The sequence below is a fragment of the Salvia miltiorrhiza genome, unplaced genomic scaffold (genome assembly GCF_028751815.1).
Source record: "Salvia miltiorrhiza cultivar Shanhuang (shh) unplaced genomic scaffold, IMPLAD_Smil_shh fragScaff_scaffold_79, whole genome shotgun sequence".
Lineage (NCBI taxonomy): Eukaryota > Viridiplantae > Streptophyta > Magnoliopsida > Lamiales > Lamiaceae > Salvia > Salvia miltiorrhiza.
In genome coordinates, this window is record NW_026651486.1 from 179,803 (window position 1) to 196,863 (window position 17,061).

The 17,061-nt window shown below is 33.4% G+C and overlaps 1 protein-coding gene and 1 long non-coding RNA gene across 2 annotated transcripts; one reads left to right on the forward strand and one right to left on the reverse strand.

The window, feature by feature from the left end:
- The first annotated feature begins 1,372 nt into the window (after nucleotides 1-1,372).
- Nucleotides 1,373-3,389, forward strand: LOC131003140 (uncharacterized). The gene is made up of 3 exons (XR_009094552.1): nucleotides 1,373-1,578; nucleotides 2,761-2,774; nucleotides 3,119-3,389. It is a non-coding gene; the product is annotated as an uncharacterized LOC131003140 (long non-coding RNA).
- A 3,765-nt stretch (nucleotides 3,390-7,154) lies between these two features.
- On the reverse strand, nucleotides 7,155-7,955 carry LOC131003141 (zinc finger protein GIS3-like). The gene has a single exon (XM_057929621.1). The coding sequence runs from the start codon at nucleotides 7,830-7,832 to the stop codon at nucleotides 7,230-7,232; it is 603 nt and encodes a 200-aa protein (XP_057785604.1). The 5' UTR covers nucleotides 7,833-7,955; the 3' UTR covers nucleotides 7,155-7,229.
- Nucleotides 7,956-17,061: the final 9,106 nt, after the last annotated feature.

Below are 17,061 nucleotides of genomic sequence, written 5' to 3' on the forward strand. Positions count from 1 at the left end.
TTCCCTTCTATAAATACCACTCTTCCACAATATCAAATTCACCACTTTCTCAACTACAATTCTCTCTTTAAATTTTTTTTAATCCCAACAACAATTCTCTCTTCTACATTTTGCTTGTAATGGATCGCGAATTCGATGAATACCTCGAGCAACAAGGCGGTTCGAGGCTTCCAATGATGGGATTTGCTCCATTTTCGCAAGCCTCCAATGTCTTGGCTACGGGAAATCTTCCCACGCCGGCGGCGAACGCCAACGTCCAAGAAGTGCCGGAGGCGGCGAGGCCGAAAGCCAAGGGCACCCGCGCTGCATGTTCTAGCGAGGAGTCCGGGCTCGTGGCAATCTTGTGGGCGGAGGCAACCCACAATCCTATTTTGGGGACCTCCCAAAGGTTGCTCCAATATTGGGGAGCAATCGCGGAGAAGTTCAACGCGCACAATGAGTCGGGAGCGCCGCCGCGAAAGGCGGAACATCTCAAGTCCCACTTCGCCCGTGTCCAAAAGGAGATGAAATTCTTCGAGGGGTTCTACAACACTTGCAAGGAGAATTGGGGGAGTGGTATGAGCGACGATCAAATCACCCAAGAAGCCCGGACGATGTTCGAGGCGAATTTCAAGAAGCAATTCTCCTACATCAAAACTTGGAAAGTGCTTTGCGAATGTGAAAGATTCATGTCGCAAGCCGGGGATGTCCACTCCGCAAAGAAGTCGAAGGGCTCCGATGGTGGAGCAACCACCACTTTTTCGGAGCCGAGTGTCACGGCGAGGCCCCAAGGCCAAAAAGTGGCAAAGCGAGACAAGGGCAAGGCGAAGAAGGGAGAAGGGTCTTCGGGAGGAGAATCAACGTTCTCCGACGCCCTCGAGAAGGTGGCCGAAAGCATGAATGAGCATGCTCTCGAAACGGGAGAAATCGCCGAGGTCAAAAAAATGCAAGCCGAGATGAAACGAGAGGAGATGGATATGAAGCTCTTGAACAAGGACACGACGGGTATGACGGAGGCACAATTGGCGTTGCACAACCACCTAGTCCAAAAAGTGCTCAAGCGTCGAGGGCTTATTTAAATTAGGAAATTATTGTTATTTTTAATTTTATTATCGTATTTTAATTATGTTTTTAATTTTGTTTTAATTATTGTAATGTTTAATTTTATTTTTAATGAAATTTGAAATTTAAAAATAAAAGCATAGAAATATGAATTTTGTGGAAATGGAAATCTAAGACACCCTATAAGCACCAATGCATTGGAGAGGGGTGTGTCTTAGGTGGGGACCACCATCTAAGACACCCCTCTAAGACACTTGCATTGGAGATGCTCTAAACCATACAATCTGAATAAATCAAATATATTATGAAGAATTCGTTGAGGGGTATATATGTCATTTTGTCTATTCACTGAACTGTCATTCCTAAATGAACGACGATAATTAAGGAATTTACTCCTACCCCCACGAATTTGACCAAGCACCACCAACACACGTCTGAAACCCTACGGCGTTTAGTCTCCAACTACAAAAGCGGCGATTCCTCTCCAACTACAACAACGACGCTTGGATTTGGCTGGCGGCACTTACTGAATATCGGGTAAGTTGTTCTTGTTAGGATTTAGTGTTTGATTTGTTCTATTCAGCCCACATCCAGAATTGGGAATAGGGATGGCAATCTACCCGCGGGTAGCGGATATCCGCAAAAACTCGAACCCATTAGGGTGGATTTGGATACCATTTGATATCCACGGATAGTTTCATGGGTGCAATTCACTATCCATTTAGTTCGTGGGTATGAATTTGGATACTTACTATCCATGCATACCCGCGAAACCCGTTTACCCGCGAAAAATACCCGTCAATTACCCGTCAAATATCCACAAAAAAATCTATAAAATATGGGCTTTGAATAAAATTGGTGGAAGGTGACTGGAACACATTATCCACACTTCGTCTCATAGCTCGTGAGATCTTTGCTGTCCCAATCACCACAGTGGCTTCCGAATAAGCTTTTAGCACTAGTGGGAAGGTTCTAAGTGAGCATCGCAGTCGTCTCAAACCAAAGCTATTAGAAGCATTAATGTGTATTCAAAATTGGCTACGAAATCAACTTGAAGGTATGTAAATTTATAATTATAATTAATCTTTTATTTCATATATCTAATGTAAATAATTGCTTATTTCATAGGTCAAGAAAAGAATGGAAGCTTTTGGACTTGTCTTGAAGATGAAGAAGAAGAGTTCAATGAAGAGGGTTCTATTTCTACTGTCGAGCAATTATAGACATTGTTCTTTGTTGGATTTTATATTTTAATTGATGAATTTGAACATTGTTCTTTGTGAATTTGAATTTAAACATTGTTCTTTGTGGATTTGAACTATGCTATTTGTGTTGATTTTTTTTCTATTAAATTTGTTGTAAATTTATATTTAAATTCTATTTCGTAGGTATCCAGCGGATAGTGGGTATCCGGCGGATAGCAGGTATCCGTCGGATAGTGGGTGACGGATACCCGTCGGATAGCGGGTTTCGCGGATACCCGACGGGTAGCGGGTATCCGCGGGTAGCGGGTTTGGATACCATTTGATATTCATGGATAGTTTCGTGGGTAGCAACCACTATCCATTTAGTTCGTGTGTATGGGTATGGATAGTCACTATCCGTACCCGTCGTACCCAATTGCCATCCCTAACATGGAACCAACCCCTGCCTAAATCTCTTGCAAATGTTCCCCTGACTTCCAAATCACTTTCTTTCTCATGCTCATCCCAATTGCAGACATTCTCCCTCAAGTAAGCTACTTTTTTCCTTTTCTTTTCTGTTTGTTTGTTTTTACTGATGGGCTCCTTTGTTTCCCCCTTTATTTGTTTGAATTCGATTGCTCCGAGCTTTGTCGATTAAAAATTGACTCTTGTTCTTGAATCTTTTCAATGTTAGATTTGAGAATTTACTCTTGTTCTAGAATCTGATCAGTTTCTTCGGGTGATGTTTGAATGTCTTGTTTCGAATTGGGTTTCTTCTGTGATCTTTTGGATGTGCTTTGTTTCGTACAAGTTTATTAATTTTGTATTTTTTGAAGTTGAATTATGTATTTTTTTTAATTTGTGATTTATTGATTAGGCTGCATTTGGTGTAGGGAAGAGTTTGATTCCATGAGCAAGACAAGATGGCTGGTTTAGTGAAAGTTGTCGAGGTGGGATGGGTGCTCGTCCGAGAAAGGGATATGCAAACAGAATTTGTGGCTTCAGAATGAGTTGAACAACTATTCATAGTATTGAAGTAGATATTCGATTACTTTTGCTCACTTGTTCATAACTGAATAATAGTTATTCAGAACTTATTGTGTGATATTCAGTACTGAATAATATTTATTCAGAACGTATTCGATTAATAATAAAGTGGTATTCGATTAATTTTTAATATTATTCAGTATAATTTTAGTGAATAAACTTTCAATGTTTGCGAATAAAGTGAAAAATGTACTGAATATGTTGCAAAATATAAAATACAAACTCTGTTGAATGAACATTTAACTAATCTGAATAATTTAACATATTAAACTGAATAAACTTTCAAGTTGTGTGAATAATATGAACAATCTGAATAATTTAATATATTAAACTGAATAAACTTTCAAGTTGTGCAAATAATATGAACAATCTACTGAATATGTTACAAAATATGAAATAATTTCGTAATTGCCCATTATTTAATCTAACAAAGAAATAAAATTAATGAAATGTCATCCATAAAAACAAAAATTAATATTTTTGCAATTGCTTGTTTTTGAACTAGTGTTGAAAATTTTATGGTGAAAGAAAAAAAAAAGCACAATTAATAATTATGTGAAATAAAAAAAATAAATAAAAGAAAGATGCAAAGACCAAAGAGTGACAAAAATCAGACTAAGATCTTCCAAAAAAACAAAAGAAAATTAAAATTCATGAAAAAAATAAAACAAAAATAAAAATGAAAATAATTGGAACAAAGAATAATTAATACCTAACCAATCCATCATTGTCGGTTAAATTACAATGATAGATATGCATGATCTCTTTCCCAAATTCAAAGGAATATAATTACCTTAATTATAGTAGATATCGGTTACCTAAAATTTAGTCCATAAGAGTTTTACATATCTATATATTAAAAAAACGCAGCAATCATATATTCAATTGGCCGTTGGATGCAAAGAAATAAAGGTCCAGGATTAATTCTAGGGGTGAGCATCGGTTCGGTTCGGTGCAAAACCGAACCAAAAATCCAAAACCGAAAATCGAACCGATGGTTAAAATTGAAACCGAACCGCACCAATTGGGGGTGCCAAACCGAACCGAAACCGAACCGGTAAAACCGTCGGTTTCGGTTCGGTTTACCGAACCAATGCAAAAAAAAAACTTTTTTTTTTCGAAAAAAAACAATTAAAAACCTGTAAAATAATGTAAAAATATAAATATATAATTTATGAAAAAACCAATTACTATATTATAAAATATATAAAATATAAATATATAATAAAATATTATAAAATATAAATATATAAACCAATTAAAAATTAGAAAATTGAATATATATTATAAAATATAAATATATAATAAAATATTAATATTTATCGGTTCGGTTCGGTTTAAAACCGAACCAAAAACTGAAAACCGAAATCGAACCGAAACTTATCGGTTTTTAATTTTCGGAACCGAACCGAAAACCGAACCAATAAATTCGGAACCGAACCGCACCAAAACGGTTCGGTTCGGTTCGATTTTGCATTTCGGTTCGGTTTTTGCTCACCCCTAATTAATTCTTCATTCTCTCTACATTTAGCCTTCTTTATTGATCACTTCACTATATATATATATATATATATATATATATATATATATATATATAATAAGAGCTAAAATAAGAGCATTTCTTAAGATATAAAATAAGAATCATTTTCAGCCCTTAGATCATCAAGATCTACGGTTGATTCGTAATCCTGTTTGATGGATTTATGGTCCTGAGTTCGAATCTCAAAGGCAGCAAAAATTTATTTTTCATAATTCATACCTTTATACAACAAATTCATACGTGTTCTACATAAAATTCATACATTAAAAATTGCTCTTATTTTTTATTTTAAGATGTGCTCTCACGGTAGCCCATATATATATATAGGGGAGCGCTCCAATGAGACCCCCTATTTTTAGTGAGACCTGAGACACGATCTCGTGCGTTTATTTCATCAATCCTATGGTTGATATTGTATTTAGGGGGATAATTTTTTTTTTTTTTTAGGGTTGAATCCTGGAGGGAGCGAAATATTTTAAATTTCATTATTCATCAGTATATACTGCATTGTTCATCGGTATATAATGTCTTATTCATCAGTTTATATGTCTTATCGATTACCAAATTTTTAAATTTCGTTATTCATCAATACTGCCTTGTGGCCCTTGTTCATCAGTATATACGTCTTATTCATTGTACTCAGTAATAGGGGGTCTCACTGGAGCGCGCCCCTATATAAAGGATCATGTGAGAATTCTATATTTTTGTGACACCTAAGAATCAACCACAACCCTTGATCATTTTAATCGTACGGTGATTATGTAATGCATTAACTAAGCCTCAATTTAGACGGTAAGGAGTGTTATGTAATTTTGACATTTTATATAATCGATTATTTCCTAAACTCATGCAACTCCATATCTGCTAATTATGGTATATCGATTTTTTTACCATATCTTTGATTCATCCACTAACACATGATTGTGGATTTTATTTGGTAGATTTCTTTAAGTCAATATTCATGCTTCATCGATTTGCAAGAGTTTCATATGAAAAAAGAATTATTATAATTCAATACACGAACAATGACTTGTCATACATTTCGGACTTTTTCAAGGACTGTATACATGCATATTATACATGAACAATGACTTGTTCATTTATAGTGTTCATATATGATGTTCATGACTCATTCTTATTCGATGTTCATGACATACGTATAGGCATATAAACAAACCAAAAGCGTAATGAATGAACAAAAAGAACATAGGCATGAACAAACCTTATTAACCGGTGAACAAAAAGTTTATAACATATACATTTATTCTTTCTCATAAAAAACCAAATGCGTAATGAAGATCAAATGAACAACCACATCGCCAAAGTGCCGGCGGCTGCAGCAGAACCACCGGTGGATGGCGGCGGGAGAGCAACAGGTAGACACTTACGATTGGCGATGGTGGCGGTGTATCTCCGAAAAAAGCACATCCGTGCTCAAAGAATTATGGACGGGACTCCGTTGAGGCGGGATCAGCGGCGATCGAGCAGGCGGGTGAAAGTTAGATGAAATTCTCGGAAAATTGGCGGATTGACTGGATCGCTCCATGACTAGGCCGCGCTAATGAAAAACCAGCAGCGACCGAAAGCGTGGAACCCTAGAGTTGGCCGGAAAGAGCGCCGAGAAGGGCACAGAGAGAGCGCGTCATCCCTAGGGTTTTCCTATGAATTCCTCACATACAAAAATATGAACATTTCTATTTTGTCATTACTTATAATTATGAACATTAATGAATCTTGATATGAAATGTAATAGTTAATTAATTAATAAATGATGAAGATTATATATGGTAGAATTGAAGAATTTTGAAATGATGTGATTTTAAGGCTGCCACGTAGGCTAAGCCTAATCGTATTATAAAGAAGATAGCAAGAATAAATATTATTCTATTCCTTTCATTAATTCTTCCACGGTTTCATTGAGTGTGTGAATGATATTTAATTGAATATACTCCATTGGTAGCAAATTGCAATATTCATCATATGCCGTGCTCAAATTCATGGACAGAGTCCGAGACACATTAGTCAGCTACAAAATGAACATTATATGTTTAGAAACATATTACAGAAAATTAATTAAATGAACATCTAATTGGATGGGAACCTTTTGTACTCAGCACACTATGTGTTCCTATCTATTTTATTCTATCACGTACCATTGATTTATTTATTGAGAGAGGAAAAAAAGAAAAGAGAGAGAGAGTGAGAATTTGTGCTGACCAATACTGGCCAACAATATAATTTTGTGGAATGATTTTAATTACGGAAAATTTGATATGAATAGCTGTGTGGAACTAAAATATGATGGTTTTATTGTGGAAGTAGTTTGAATCTTGAAAAAAAAAAAAAGAAAAAACAAACTGAAGTTTAACTCATTGGAAGGAAGAACTAAAAGCAATCACATCTAATAATACAAGTCATCACAGATGTAGATCAACATCCACTCCCTCACTGACATCTGTCACCAGCGCCGGTTTCGAGGGACCCACCTCGCCCCGGCTGGCATACCTGGTCTGATGTGGCAGCGCCACCTGGACGCCACCGGGGTATCTCAGAGGTACCCCCGACAAAACGTGAGGTACAACCGGCTGATGATCTTGTGGTGGGAGTAGGAACCTTGCACCAAGACCATTGCCGTACACCCCACCGGGCGAGCCCGATCGGGCCCCGTGAGGCCCGATCAGGTGAACTGCGGCCCCCAGCCGCCGGTGATCGGCGACGAAGTGGGCCCGCTTCGCCCGCTGCCGCTCCTTCTTGTGTGCATTCTGGTGGCCACCTAATGCTTGAGAGTTGGCAAATTTTCTGTGGCAATGCTGGCACTCAAACCTCTTGCTTTCTAGGTCTAGCTGCTGCTGCAGCGCAGGGGCATGATCGTCATTTCGCACCGAGAATCCGAAGATCTTCATCACAGGAGATGGTGGTGCATAATCTTGATTATCATCATCACTTGCATATGCTGCAGAGGATGAATGCTCTTCCATTAAAGAGATGAGAAAAAAAAAAAAGAGGTTTGATATATGCATGATCTTGGAGGTGTATATATGGAGAGAGAGAAAGAACGGATGAGAGAGAAATGTATAGAGTTAGAATGGGACATACACTATTAGGCCTACATGAAAAGGCAAACACATATTATAAAAAGTTAGTCAGATCAAGAATCAAGGCCTAAATATACCTGTAAAAGAAGGTATATTAAAGCGAGCTAGCTAGATTTTAACTATAGCCATGCATTTTTGAGGTTCGTGTTTTTCTTTTTAATAGCTAGCTAGGTTAAGATCCCACTGCATTTATGCGTATACCGTGGCCGCTACTCACTGTCGATGCTCGTCTCACTTTCTCTTATGCGAATTGAAAAATAGGAGGATCTTTGCACAATGTTGCACGAGCTCGATATGTTATGATCATTTTATATACTAACTTTTAAAAATTAATGAGAATTTCAAATATATTTTATTACACATGTGTTTGCACACAAAATAATATTTATATTAAAAATATTTATATATATATTAAAGCAAAATAAATCTCATCCTACGTGGCATCGTACAATCATTCCATTTCAATTTTCCTCAATTCTCATTCATTCTTATTTTTTTTTCTAAATTTTAATCAATTTCTATATCTAAAAACCATTAAAAATCTAAAAGTCATGATATATTTAAAAACTAAATATTTAAAAAATCATAAATCCTATCCTACGTAGCATTGTCAAATCACTACATTATAATTTTCCTCAATTCTCATTCATTCTTATTTTTTTCTAAATTTTAATCAATTTCTATATCTAAAAACCATTAAAAATCTAAAAGTCATGATATATTTAAAAACTAAATATCTAAAAAAATCATTATATAAATATTTCAACAAAATAAATTATATCCTATGTGGCATCGTATAATCACTCCATTCTAATTTTCCTCAATTCTCATGCATTCTTATTTTTTTAATTTTTAATTAATTTTCATATCCAAAAACTATTAAATATCTAAAAATCACTATATATCTAAAAACTATTGAATATCTAAAAAAACATTATACTAATATTCCACTGATCAATAAAATTTTATTTGTATCCTTACACGAAAAATAGAAAATACATAAGTATTTGTAATTTTGAGGTTGTAATGATTATTGTAATATTATACTTTATGATATCCAACTTTTCAATTTCAATTTAAAACGTACATGATTTACTTTACTATATATGACTTTGATGTTATTAATTCTATTTAAATTCCCTTAAAAATTATCTTCGACCTTATGGGCAGACCAATTCAGGTTTCAACGTATATAATACTTCAATTGAGTTAAAATAAAAACCATCCTTAAGATAAGAATGTAGAACTAATCTATACCTTGATCAACAGGGGCGGGGCTAACCTATGGAAGGCCTGGTGCGAAATTTAAAATCGGGCCCTTTTTATAGTTAAAAATGTATCAAAAATATAAAACAAAAAAATATATATCACCGAGTGATAGTTTTTATTATTATTATTATTTTATTACACAATAAGCATGTAAAAACTAAAACATTTACTTAGAAGTGTTGCTCTCCTTGTAAATTTTGAAACAAAATTACTAATAACACTTTGATCATCAATTTCACACGCCACTTAATGAAGGAAAAGAGCCCCAAAGCAATAAAAATATAAAATTATAACTAAACAAAATCACTAATAACACTTTCATCATCAATTTCACACACCACTTAATGAAGAAAAAGGGCCCCAAAGCAATAAAAATGTAAAATTGTAACTCTCAAGAATCGAACCTACATCAACAAGATTCCACATAACTTGAAGAGAACATATTTCCACTGAACTAGTTAATAAAGTTATTTATTTTTCAATTATTTAAGTATATATAAATATATAGACCTATATATAATTGGGGGCCCTCAATTTTTCGGGGCACTGTGCGGTCGCCCACCCCGCACACCCTCAAAACCGCCACTGTTGATCAATAATACTTAATATATTTTAATTTGCCTCTAATACCTACTGTAGATTAGGAACAAAAAACTACTATAGAAAAAGAGTATATCGCAACAAAGTTGATCACAAAATGCAAAATTAGATAAGTATTCTTAATTATTAAATCTAAAAAAAAAAAAAACACAACCTTTGGAATAAGATTTAATCATATCCATTAAGATGGAAAAATAATTAATTTAGTTCTAAGTTCTTACAATAAAAATGGTTTTTAATTGAACTCTTCCATATATATATATATATATATATATATATATATATATATAATAACTATTAAATTCAATTGTTAACATTTTTCTTTCAAATATAAATAAATTGATTCCATTGTTCAAAAGAGCACTTGTGAACTTATACGGTTGAATGAATTTAGTCCTTTTTATCTTCCAATGCACTATCTGCTAATATTCATTTATGAAGATGACAGATTATAAATTCTCATTCATTCCAATTACTTCATTCTAATTTTCCTCAATTCTAATTTATTCTTATTTTTTATTTAAATTTTTATCAATTTTCATATGTAAAAATCATTAAATATCTAAAAATTATGATATATTAAAAACTATTAAATATCTAAAAATCATTATATTAATATTTCAACAAAATAAATTCTATCCTATGTGACGTCGTATAATCACTTCGTTCTAATTTTCCTCAATTCTCATTCAGTCTTTTTCTTTTTCTAAATTTTAACCAGTTTCCATATAAAAACTATTAAATATCTAAAAACTATGAAATATCTAAAAATCATTATATTAATATTCCACAAATCAATAAAAATTTATTTATATCCATAATGTAATTAATAATGCATTTGATACAGAAATGTTTAAAAATAGAGCTATCTTGCCCCCCCACTAATTAATGAGATGATTGATACGATAAATGATTATGTCATGTCTCTAATGTCTATCAAAGAAACGGTTTATCTAAGTTCAGACAGTATTTGCAAAGAAGATGGACAAATTGAGATCGATGAATGGGTATTCTCGGTTGAATATTTGGACACGATCAAGTGTTCAGGATTTTGCCAAATCGTGAGATTAAATTGAAAGAGGAATGCATAATCACGCTTCTCAAAAATATGATCAATCTAATGAGCTTTGCAATGGCACCAGGCTGATAGTAACTCAACTTGGGAAACACGTAAGTGAAGGAAAACTTATCTCAGGAAAAAATGAGCGCAATAAGTTTTCTATAGCTAGAATGATTACGATTTCATCGCATTTCACTAAATTTTCAATTCGGTTCCAGAGAAGGCAATTCCCTATGAGTATTTGTTTTGCTATGTCGACAAGTAATAAAAGTCATGGACAATCTCTTTCAAATGTAGGATTATACCTGTCGAAACCTATTCTTAGTTATGGACAATTCTACGTGGCAATCTCAAAAGTCACTAAAAAAGAGGTCATATGCAAGACGCAACAACTAACGTGTTGTATGATGAAATTTTCGATAGATTATGAGGTAATTGCAAATTTAATAATTTATTCAAACTTTTAAAGTTTAAGTCATTATTGATAGTATTATTTAATTTATTTTTTTCTTATTTTTTAATTATTGGTTCCAACTACAGACATCTAATATAGATACGTTTCAAATAATTGTTTCAATTTCTCTTCTAATATTTTTTGGATTGAAACTATGCTTACATATAAATTTTATAAGACATTTAAATTAGGTCAATTTCAAATAAATATTATAACTTTTTTACTTTAAAATAATTTTATTAAATTCTCTATTATTGTGAAAAATAATTCATGAAACAAAAAATGCATTAATAATTTCATAAATTTATATTTTAATAGACTTCATCGAAATTCGACGGGTCACTTGCTAGTTAAATAATAATATGAAAAAAATCATATTAATACTAAAAAATCATATTAAAACTTAAAAATCATATACCAACTTTTTTTCTTGCTAAATTAAGGAATATGAAAAAATAAGAACAATGAATATAAAAATGGATAATCTACTAAAAGTTATAATAGTAATACTTAAAAACCATATAGTATAAATCAGAAACATATAAATCAGAAGCATAAAAATAAAAAAATTTATTACAAACAAAAAACTAAAAACTACACACACACACACACACACACACACATATATATATATATATATATATATATAGGGTATGGTTCTAGAGAGAACTACATTATTTGTGAGAACGTGAGAACCATCAAATCTAATGCATCAACTGTAAAAATTAATGCATTCGCTGTTAAAATTAATGCACTAAAAAAAATAAAAAATAAAATTGCTCCCTTCAAGATTCGAACTCAGGATCTGCATCCATCCAACAAGATGATGCATCTACTGTAGATCTTGATGATCGAATGACTGAAAATGGTTATATGTTCTTTTATTTAGTGGTTCTTTCTTGAACCCCTCCCTATATATATAGATACACACACACACACACACACATATAGCATTGAGATTAAGTGAGAATGCTAACTTTCGTGAGAAATGCGAATAAACGAATAAGTCAATTAATATAAACCTAAGAATAAACTATTTGTAATACACAAATAACGTGTTTAGTTAATTTGAATAAATTAATATCAGCCATATAATTTAAGTATTTGGCATTCCAAATTCATTCATACCTTATTTAACGTAAAAACTACAAACCTTGCACTCAACCTTAAAATAATTGTACTTAGCGAATAAAGTAAGTGTGGTTCAAATAAGAACCCTTAATTTTTGTGAAAATGAATAACCATTCTCAATCCTTTGATGTGAAGATCTAAGATGAATGTATTACCTTACTAGATGAATACATCAGTCCTTAGATTCGAATCTCACAATATAAAGTCATGAATGGTTTCATCATAGATATTTTGAACAATATAATTGATGAGTTTTAATTATTTATATATAATCTCATCCGCTTACAAGTAATCATTGGAACCACAAAATACAAAATTAAGTTTGACAATTAAGAATGTTGTATGAACTCAAAAAATAACTTCAATATTGTCACTACTTATGAAAGTTAAAATTCACGGATTTAACTATTTATGTACGCATCATCATCATCATCATTTTTATTATATAAAGATTTTAATTACACTGATTAAAATTTGATCAATTGCTGTAAAAATGTTTGTGATTATAGTGATATATGATCAACCTTCAATTATTTAATTGTGAAACACTAAACATGCAGTTGGCCCTATCATGTCTACAGATGATGATGACCATATCTTCTGCAAAATCCAAGCTTTTTGTCTATGTTCTCTACTTCATCATATGCCTTAACACCCCCCCCCCCCACCCACCCACCCACCCACGCACCCACCCACCTATGCTTTAATTTGGGATACAGCCATTGATTGGATTCTAATCAAATGTGAATGCAGAAGTCCAAAAAAGTGATTGAAGAAACTACTAAAAATGATTAGATCACTCTCTGCAGCTAGCCCTTTTATGCCTACTTTCATACAATACATCATCATCTTACACACACACACACAAAACTACGTGTTCTTGATTCTAGGAAACTTCATCTTGAGATAGTTCTTGTCTTGATCAGCAGAAAAAGAAATGCTGCAACCTTGAACTACACAGCAGATGGTCATGATTTCAAGTGATGATGATGAGGGGCGCATATATTAATTTTGATATAGTATTTTTTTTTTCTTTTTCTGAAAGCATGTGAATAAATGGGGTCAGACCACGCATCGTTGTCGTGTTTGTGGGCTTATGCCAAGTACAAATGAAGGCAAAGATAAGGCATCAAAGCTCCATTGCATTATAGACTTCTTTTGTTGTTTGTGGCACAACTTTTTTTTTTCTTTTTCTCATGTTGTTCACAAGTACAAATAATTCTATAACCTTTGTTTGTTGTTATCCATTCTCTCTCTCTCTCTCTCTCTCTCTCTCTCAAGTACATGTGTGCACAACAAATACTCCCACTAAGCAAAGATTCAGAATTTAGAGTAGGGCATGCATCTTGGTTTTGTGATGGATTGATGATGGTGTACATGTGTGTGGTGGACAAGACGACATTTCTTGCTTTGGATACGACGAAAATAAGAGAGAGTAGCGAAAGGCCTAATCCGAGGAATAGTATTCCCGAAGTGACCTTAAGGTTGACGCCGTCCATCACCTCCCTTAGTGCTCTTCTCCCACAACCACTGCACGGTTTTTTTTTCCTCTGTTGTCGGACAATTTAACGATGCCATTTCCCAATCCCTATTTTGTGGTACAAGATTTGCTTGCTGTGGCTAAGGATATGTGTTTCTTTTTTGTTTTTCTTGGATTAGTAGTGGAGGATCGAATTCGAATATCTCATGTAATTATGTTTGCTTTTGTCAGCACAACATTTTTCAACTAGGGTTTCGATCACATCATAAGATTGCAGAATCAAAGTGATGGTCCACCTAAGCATCTAAGTCTAGCTAGCCTATTCATTTGCTTGCCGATCAGGCTCCGGTCAACCCACGACTCATCCAATGTACAATCCAACCACACTCAATTTACTCTTATAAATGCAGACGTACTCAATACCTAAAACAATCTATTTTTATCCTATAATAACATACTAATAAACTTAAAATTGAATTTACAGATCTAATATATATTGGTTGTGAATTCGAGTGTTAAAGCTGAAATTCACAACTTGGATGAGGTTGATTGTGAATTTGAGTTTTAAAGCTAAAATTCACAACTATGAATAATTGGCATTCTGAATTCGAGTTTTAAAACTAAAATTTACAACCAATCATCATAGATTAATTATAAATTGTGAATCTATGATGATTGGTTGTAAATTTTACCCTCACAATTTATTGGCGATATGGGTCAACCCGATTGTACGGCACACCATATTATACCCAAGACCACCTCTTAGCTTAATTAAGCATTATATCCAACGTGCTACCTACACAGTGACTTGTCTCACGTTATTGGCGATTAATTTGGTTGTTGGCCTCCGAATCAATTGATCACGATTATGAAACTCGACCGGATATAGGATATTATCCAACCACGAACCGATCTCATCTTATAATGCAAACCCTCGAATATAATGTTTAATTAATGTATAAACATAATTAGCAAATTCTCCGACGTCCTACCTACATAGTGAGTTGTCGCGTCGTGCCTATAAAACCGAAGCTAGATACCTATAGAGATGATTCCAAAAAAGTGTACCTGTGATGGGTATAGCGATAGCAAGATAAGAGCATGACAACTTTTGAGGTCATTTAAGGTGCTGCCTTAACAACTATAGCTTATCAGAAATGACGTCCAAAAAATAATTGTTGCTAAAATACGAATATTGCACGAGTGAAGGGCCCTTTTGTCTCTCCACTTCTCTCACATGAGTTGTTTGTGTGGATTGTTGTGTCCCTCTCTCATTGTCGTCTTCGTGTTTGGATACGTGACATGATTCCGTACCATTATTCAGCGCGTGCAATTAATTATCATTTTAATTTAATCTATCTTCTTACTATAGGACAACATCATGCTATGCTATGTTGGATGCACTACTTATAGTAGAGACGTGAATTGATCATAATTGTTACTGTATTTTGACACACTAATCTAATTTGAAACTTTTTTTTTTGTTTTGGAGCATAAGTTTTTGATAAAGATCTTTTGTGTGGAATTTCGAGAGATATCTAGTCTTAGCTACATTATCTTTCCTTTTTTAGTATCTAATCAAATGAAAATTTTCCCGCAAGAAAATATTCTCTTGACTACTTGATATCATATCTAGGATTTTCGGTACATGTCTTGAAGATTCATGTTGTTGTCCATTGAGTCTTGTTTTGGTATTGTTCTCCTAAACTAGCTTTAATTTCTTTGAGTGAAATTGTTTTTTGTTTCATTGTTGGGGTTGAGCGGTGAATGTCGTTTACTCACGTCCAAGCAGCGTGTGGTGCATGTATTGTTAGTTTTCACTATTGGTGAAGATTTGAAAAGTTGCTAGTTTTCACTGTTGGTGCAGCGTGTGGTGCATGGTTTTAAACGTCTCAGCTCTTTAATTTGTAAGTCATTTACAGCTTAACTTCAAATAGTAAAAAGTTTTCTTTGGATGTGGCCTCTATAGATACAAGTATTATCACGGAACTAGATAATCAATCTCTTGTGTGTTATATATTGATAGCATTGTCGCAACCAGAGTTCTTAATCATTGAGGGCCCGTTTGATTTTCAGTATTGGATTAATCAGGATATAAATTATCCTGATAATTTAGTGTGGATTAGTCATGATTTCTAATCTCAGATGGGTGTTTGATATCATTGGTAATTAATCCCAAAAAGTGTTTGGTATCCATTAAAATAAGTTGGATTAACATATCAAATACCTAAATTAGTAGCCTATGGAGGGGGTGGAATAATTAGTGTGGGTTAATCCCATGGGGGAGGTGGGATAATTAGTGTGGGTTAATCCCACAAAATAAGCTAGGGTCTTGGGATAAATCTGGAGTAGACCATATTAGTAACACATAATATCAAACACTACATAAATCCATATTAATTTAACTTATCCTGCTTTTTTTTTTATATATAATCACTGAGAGTATCTTATTATGTGCATGGTTATACAATTTTAATTGATCTTTTTCAATTAATATTACAGTGAGGTTATCTTTTTTGTTTCAGCTTTTGATCCGAATGCCTTCATATCTTTTGCAATAATTATTCTCGATGTTTAATTGTCAATGAACAAAGCAAATTAAAGGTGCATATATATAGAGTCCCTCAAAGAGAAAAAAAAAAAGGCCGTGCATATACAGAAACTTTAGTAACATTTCGTTATATACTGACAGAGATGCTACCATCGACATATATTAGAATGGATGAATATTGTTGGTATTAAGCAATGTGGTTAGTTACGATAGTTATTTTTTACGTTACGTATAACCACGCGCATGCATCTATATGTAGAGTGCACAAAACAAAATAGCCAAAGAGACTACTCCATATGATAATGCATGGCAAATTCTTGTGTCGAGGAGACCTGCCATCCCACCCTGCCCTGTCGCCGCTCCATCCCTTTTTTTTTTTTCACCCTATTTTTTTTTTCCACTCCGATTTGTCTGATGATAAAAGGATTATTTTTTATTATTATAAATATTATTTACATATATTAAAAGTGTAATTTATAAATTATTTATTTTTGTCTAAAGTATCATTAATTTTTATAAAATACTATATCATTATCATTTGAGAATTATAAGAGACATTTAATATTTAAACAAATCAGCAATCAGGCGGGATTTCTACACCACACTAAA